The 7,490-nt window shown below is 42.5% G+C and overlaps 1 protein-coding gene across 1 annotated transcript; it reads right to left on the bottom strand.

Moving 5' to 3' along the window:
* Positions 1-4,747: 4,747 nt before the first annotated feature.
* LOC114428072 (tripartite motif-containing protein 16-like) lies at positions 4,748-7,251 on the bottom strand. Its single transcript, XM_028396400.1, has 2 exons — positions 6,961-7,251; positions 4,748-6,521 (listed from the first exon to the last, which is right to left on the bottom strand). Exon 2 carries the CDS (start codon positions 6,467-6,469, stop codon positions 4,799-4,801), a length of 1,671 nt encoding a protein of 556 aa, XP_028252201.1. The 5' UTR covers positions 6,470-6,521; positions 6,961-7,251; the 3' UTR covers positions 4,748-4,798.
* Positions 7,252-7,490: the final 239 nt, after the last annotated feature.

Here is a 7,490-nt window from a genome sequence, read left to right as displayed (position 1 = left end):
AGACCTGTGTTAGAAAAAAGATCAAAACACAACTCAGATTTTACCATTGTTTTATCATTAATCTGCTTGATTCTGCAGTGCAGGGTCACAGGGAGCTGAAGCCTATTCTAAGTTGCGCTTGTTAGAATAGAATATACTTTGGATCAACTGTACTTTGGATACATCCTTTATTTCAAAAGTTATTTTTTTTATAAATTATAGGGTCCACAGAAAAGCTGAGGACCCTCAGAACCCCCACTGTAACATTAGCCTATGCATTGAACTGCATTGTAATGTTTGTAACAGGATAACATAAGCTTAAAAAGCTCACCTTTAATGCAGTCCTCCTTGATGTCTGTCAGAGTCTTCTCTCTGTTGAAGTTGGTCCTGAATTTCTTTTCATTATCTAAATCACTGTCGATCTTTGAGCGGACAAAGTATACATGGGTTTTCTCCAGCTTCCTCCCTCATTCTTTAGAGTGACCAATTCTAAAGTTGTGCTTCTTAGAATATTCTATTCTAACAAGCACGTTTTTAGAATGTTAGGTCAATTGGTCACTCTAAATTGCCTGTAGGTGTGCGTGCGAGTGTGAATAGTTTTTCTTCATCTTCTTGATCTCCTGAGCGAGTTTGACATCATTTTCTGTGAAGCGGTTAGCTGAAATTATGATGAAGAAGTCAAACTTCTCCAGTCCAACTTTCTTTTTGTATTTTTTAGCTGGAAAGTTGGTGGTGCCGATACCAGGGAGATCCCAGAAGGTCACATTAGGATAGTTTGGATGGGGGTATGCTGTAACCTCTTTGGTAGTTTCCTTACAACCAGTGAGTGCAGCTCCTTCATCTTCATCATTTAGACCTCTAAAGGCATTAATAAAGGTGAAATTTACTAGAGCCAGTCTCTCCAGTGATGGCGATGTTGAGTGAAATGTTGTTCTGCCTTTCCAAAACTTCATTGATCTCTGCAGCAGCCAGGCTTTGATCACTGTTCTGCAGTATTTGTCTAATTTCAGCATCAGTTTCAGCCTCCATGATGAGAACTAATATCTGCAGTAAAACAGAGGTAAACATAATCATTTCCTTTCATGACATAGCAGACAGTCGTCCTTAATGTCCTGCCTGATACATTGTAGAACGGATGAAGCTGCTTGGTGGACCAGCGAAATGTCTTCAAGGAAACTCTACAAGTCCAGATGCCTGTCTTCAACCTTCTGAATAAAAACGACCTGAATGACTGAGAATCTTCATCAACATTGTGTTTGTAAATTTGTTAATGACCTGATACTGTGGTAAAGGAATTAACAATCTAACCCCTAGTGGGATGGACTATTAATAGTAATGGTAAAATACAGGCCAAGTTAAAACAGGAAACTTCAGTCCACAGTGTTGGGTCATGGTTAATTTGTGCCACATAAGGTCAGACAGACGTCAGCTATCAGCTGCTTCACCTCTGTGTGCATGTTAAACACAGGGCACCGAAGACACAGAAACAAACTCAAATATACCATAATCAGACTGCAGTCAAATGCACTTTAATTCATAAAACAGTGTGAGTGGTCTGAATTTTATCATCAGAACAAATTCATCAAATATTGAGGCAGTGTGTGTAAAATCAGTAAATTCCATGATAATACTCACCTGGATCCAAACTTATGAGTCCTTCCACAGCAGTGGGTTCGTCTGGTTTGAAACAATAGTTTCACTTTTGTGACTGATAATGTGTTTGCAAATGACACAGGGGTGGTGTCTTCTCTGGCAATATCTGTGGTTCAATTTGTTCTTCAGTCCTTCTTCAACAAAAGGTGGAGACAAACAGGAAATGAGCTGTTATCTATTGATTGACAAACTAATGACAGAAACTAGAAAATGTTGCTAACAGTTAGTGAACACACACTAACCTGCACACAAGGACAGAAAGTGATCTTAGAAGACCCCTTAAAATAATAACATCCATTCATAAATGATGAGGATGTTGGAAAATGATGCATCCACTACACTTTATTGTGCTGCTGCATTCTCTTGTGGAATAGATCATCATTGAACTTCAGTCACTCTCCAGTTGTGATCCTTTAAAAAGACTTAACACTTAGACAGAGCCACACTTCATTGTTGTTTAGATATACAGCCAGTGTACAAAACACAGACTAATAATATTTAAGTGAGTAGTGAGTGCAAATAATCCTTCATTAATCTTCAACAGTATGACTGCTATCACTGAACTTCTGATCATCTAAAACATGCAAGCACTACAGGTGATTGTGCTGTGACTGAGAAACAAAATAAGCCATGTTACTAACAGAAACAACCACATTAGTTACACCAACAGGAAGTACAGTGGTTGGTGCAACACTGCAGATGGTAAGCTTTGACTGTAACATTCACATTTCTGTTTATCATTCGATCATCATCATCATCATCATCATCATCATCATCCAAACAATAGAGAATACATAAGCTATTATTTGTTGGGATTACTTAATCATTAAGTGTATGAACTGTATGATCTGTCTGATATGTTCATTGTATTACCTTATTTTTAGATTACATTGTTTACTTTGTTTTTACTAAACACGATTCTGATTCTGTGTCATGACCCTGTGTTTTGTTTTCCTTGTTTTGAGTTACTGTTTATCTTGTGCTCACTTATTGTTGTTATCCTGGTAGTTGTAGGCTTGTGTTTAGTTTCTCTGGGTTTTTGTTTAGCTCTTGAGTTTTGTCCTTGGGGTGTTTGTCCTTGGGGTGTTTGTCTCGTGTTCCTGTTTTATTTTGATAGTCCTGTCCTTGTGCTTTGTCTTGTGCTTTACTTCCTGTGGTTTTCCTCCTTGTGTGATTACCTGCCCTAATGTGTGCCACCTGTGTCTCGTTGTCTTCCCTGGTCCCATGTATTTAGTCTGTGTCTTCCTTGCACCGGGTGCTAGTTCGTCTTGTCTCTGTTGAGGGTTTGTTTCTGTCCTTGGCTCTTCTGAGGGATTGTCCCTGCCATGACTCCAGGTGTGATGCAATGCCTTGTTCATCTCATGTTTGCCGTGCCATGTTATGATCTCGTTGGGCCTTTTGCCTGTTTTTTGGTTTCAATTTGCAGTAAGCTCAGATTAGGTTCTAGTCTGATTTAGATTTCTTGTTTTACTTTTGTTATCTTGCCACGTTATGTACCATGCTAAGTTAGTTTAAGTTTTTGACTTTTAGCCTGAGTTACCACTTCAAGTGTGTTTTTGTGTTCTGGTCTTTGCTCTGTTGTCCGTGTGGCTTTGAATAAAGACTCCTAGCAAGCTAACCACTCTGTGTGCTGCATCTGTGTCCTCCTCCTCCTGAGACGAACCCTGACATTCTGATTCTGATGTAGTAAAAATGTAGGGTCAAGGTGCCTTATGCATTGACCAATAAGGGCACAAGTCAACAGGACAGTCTACTAGGTTCCTATTTTTAAAGATTAGATTTTGTGGCATTGGTTAGAGTTTAGCACCTACCAGAAGTGTTCAAAGGAGGGACACAGATGAGGAAGTATAGGACTGTCACAAAAAGGTTCCTGGGTTTTGGTTTACATTATGTCTTAATGGAAGATTGACCGGCACCCTCCTCGAACAGCTGGCTGTCAGGGCAAAACGGTCTGGTGTTCAGTTTTAAGAGTCACACCGTCAGAAAGCTAACGAGTGTTCCTTCAAACCGATATAAAAATGATCCCAGTTAGATGGAAGGTTCAGGCCTGAGCACAGGTTAGAGATTTTTTTTTAGGCATCTCCTCAGCCTCTCTCCACTCTGCTGAAGATTCGGCCCACTCTGGCTCCCAACATTCCACCCAATACACACTAATGTTAAACTCAGAAGAGACCTCAAAAACCACTTCATCTTTAATCACCTGCCATTTGAAGACGGAGCTGAATTTCCAAATTCTGTATACAAGTTTTGAAGACCAAGATATTTGAAGTATTTTAAGCTTTGAATGGTTTCTCTATCTTGAAATTTGTAGGAGTAGCATTTTCCAGAAGGCAATTTAAAGGTGGGAAATGTTTGATATTTTTAATATATCCGTGGTTCTAATGGCATATGTGAAATGTTATTTCTCTGAAGAGATTATTACCTTTGCCTGGCAGCAGAGCAGAGGGAGGGTTATCAGGCTATTCAAACTCACTGAACATACATGAGTATGTTTGCAATGTAGCAAGACCTGCTGAAAGTTCCCTGAAGTCCCCAAACCGAGAGACACCACTAGAATCAGTGTCATGGTTGTCATTATAAAAGACATGTTTTTCAGGCATGTTATTCCTGATGTTGTCATCTCAGGTTCTCAGTATGTCAGTGCTGAGTTCAAAGACATGCTGAAAGGTGGACAGGCAGGCGGTGCAGACTGCTCAAAATCTGCTGGAGAAATCAGAGTGTAATAAGGACGACTCCAACATTTTACAGACTGTCACAACAAACCTTTGGAAACGGTAGGATTGTCCCCAGGACATGAAAGAAAAACTGCAAACATCCACCTCTGCTTACTCCAGAGGGATCAGCCGAGGTTCACTAAAGCTAAAAATTCTATTTTTAAAAGACAAACAATGAAGATACCACAATTTCCTTTTCCTTTACAACAGAGGGCTACCAGCTGTGCACTGAGAGCACATTTGTGAAAACAGCCACATATGAGCAGCACAGTGAGAACACACAACATGTATTTACATTCACAGTAAACAGAGGCTTCAGTGCAGCAAGTTGTCATACACAGTACAACCACTAGGGGGCAGAAGTGCCCCTAAAACAATGACTGTGAGGCTGACACATGGAATAATGATGAAACAATCCTTTATTCACTCATGACCTCTATGATTGATCTGTTCTACTTCACTCTCAACAACTCACATGAGGATCCAGTATGATAAATCATAATTCCAGCATAGAGGGGCTCAGTGAATGTGGTCTGGACTCTGTGGAGGAGAGTCATGGTTTCAGAGACACGGTAGAAGGACAGAATACCTGCTCTGTGATCAAGGTACACTCCTACTCTGGAGGAACGAGAAACTGGGACCTCTTTGTAGATGTTGTTGTGACAAAATCCGTACCCGCTTGGGTAACAATATAAAGCCCAAGACTTGTCATTTTGTCCAAATAGACATTCTTTATAGCTCCCTTCACTGTTGATACTCTTGTATGTGACTGCTACAAAAACTAACCGTTCTCTTCCACACTCCACCTCCCAGTAACAACGTCCAGTCAGACTCTCTCTATTCAGGACCTGAAACTTGTCAGTGAATCTGTCTGGATGATCAAAATAAGGCTGTGGTCGTGTCACACATGTTACTTTTCTGTTCCCCTCCGATAGTTTCAGCTGTATGTATGCTGTGTTTGGATCCAGTGTGAGTTCACATGAATACTGTAAGAATCCAGCTCTGGTCTGTGGCTCTGGTTCTGACAGTAAAACATCCACCTCACTCAGTGAGATGTTTGTCCACGTCTGTCTCAGAGTGTCCTGTAGTTTGTCTCTGAGCTCTGACACAGCTGCTGTCACATCCTCAAAGTACCTCAGAGGACGGATGTTGATGCTGGATGAGTGTGTGGACTCATTGAGTGCTGACAGTGAGCGGTAGTTGTGTACAAAGTGGTTGTGGTCCTCTGTCTGTGAGAGCTGTTCCAGCTCAGCAGCTTTCCTCTTCAGCTCAGTGATCTCCTGCTCCAGCTCCTCCTGACGCTCTGTGACTCGACTCACTTCACCTTCCTGCTGGGATCTGACCTGCTGCTTCACATCAGAGCTTCTTTTCTGGATCAGACGGATCAGCTCAGTGAAGATTTTCTCACTGTCCTCCACTGTTTTATCAGCAGAGCGACTGATGGCCTCCACCTGCTGTTGGAGCAGCTTCACATCTCCCTCTCTGTCCTGGACTCTCTGCAGGATTTGTTGGAGACTCTCCTGGAGCTCTCTCTGCCTCTCAGTCCTCTCTGCTGCAGCTGAGACTATGTCGTGGCCTTTATGTCCATCCACAGAGCAGAGATAACAGACAGACTGCTGATCAGTGCGGCAGAACATCTTCATCACCTCATCATGACGAGAGCAGATGTTGTCCTGGAGGTTCTTGGAGGGCTCCACCAGCTTGTGTTTCTTCAGTCGAGGCACATCATAATGAAGCTGCAGGTGTTTCTTACAGTATGAAGCCAAACACTGCATGCAGGATTTGAAGGCTTTCAGTTTTCTTCCAGTGCAGACATCACAGGCCACATCTTCAGGTCCAGCATAGCAGTGATCAGCGGGAGCAGCTTGGAGTCCAGCCTTCTTCAGCTGCTCCACTAAATGTGCTAACATGGTGTTTTTCACCAGGACAGGCCTCGGTGTTAAAGTCTTCCTGCACTGAGGGCAGCTGTGGATTCTTCTCTCGTCCTCTCTGTTCCAGTGGCTTTGAATACAGTTCATGCAGTAGCTGTGTCCACAGGGAATCGTCACCGGATCCTTCAGTAGATCCAGACAGATGGAGCAGCAGAAAGCTTCCCGCTCCAGACAAACACTGTTGTGGTTCATGTCAGCTCTTGATAGCAGGGACACAGATGAAGAACTGTACTTAAACCAGCACCTGCAGAAGACAGCAGAATAAATCGATTATTTCAGTGAGTCATGATGTAGAATTTAACCTGGTGCACCTGGAACAGTGTGGGAAGTTCTGACCCTCAGTTCACAGTAATGTACCACATTTAGCTGCCATCAGCTCCCTGCACAAGCTACCTGTGAGGGAGGGAACTACGGAAGCCCAGCAAGATCAGAACTACACGCTATTTCTTTTCAGGTTTTATTGTCAGTTAGTAAAGGGACAAAATAAAGGAAGTGTAACCGCCTCCAGCTGCTGCGGAGGCTGACTCCTCTGTTACTGACAATACAAACAGTCAGAACATGCTGCAGAGTTCAGCTTTTTCATAATCAATAAGTCATAAATACATCGTGATAAACTCGGGTAAGAAAGTGAATAATGGATTGGTCCAACTGTAGCTAACATGTGAACAAAGTGGTGAACTTACAGAGCACTTGTAGCAGCAACAGCTTCACTGTCCGAGTCCTCTTACTCTTCTTTGACCGCAGAGAAATGAAGAAAAGGCGCGATAGAGAGGTCTGCTGACGACCTGATTGAGAACCGTCGCGCTGTTGATGACGTCAAAAATCACAAAACAAACATTTTGTGATGAAGTACATGCAACACGGTTACATTCATATATAAACGCAAACGATCTAAAACATTTTAATTCCAGTATGGACACTGGAGAGCGGCCTTTTACTGCAGCACGTTCAGCTGCTGTCACTTCCTGCAAAGGTTCCACGTGACGGAGGGAACTACGGAAGCCCGTGGAGTACAGAGGGCGCAGCTCTGCAGGCGCCTCTTTCAAGAAGGAGGTCCAACACACTGATCCAGCCTCCTCATGGCCTTTGATAAAAGAACATGTCAGCTGATCATTATTCACTCAGTCTCCACAAAATGTGCCTGATAAGACGTGAACGAATGAGCAAGTGAACCGGTGTCTTTAAAAGTGGGGGAGTCAGAGACAAAGTCAGG

Source organism: Parambassis ranga, chromosome 22 (genome assembly GCF_900634625.1).
Source record: "Parambassis ranga chromosome 22, fParRan2.1, whole genome shotgun sequence".
Lineage (NCBI taxonomy): Eukaryota > Metazoa > Chordata > Actinopteri > Ambassidae > Parambassis > Parambassis ranga.
Note: the sequence above shows the minus strand (reverse complement) of the source record. Positions and strands in the feature narration are given on the sequence as shown.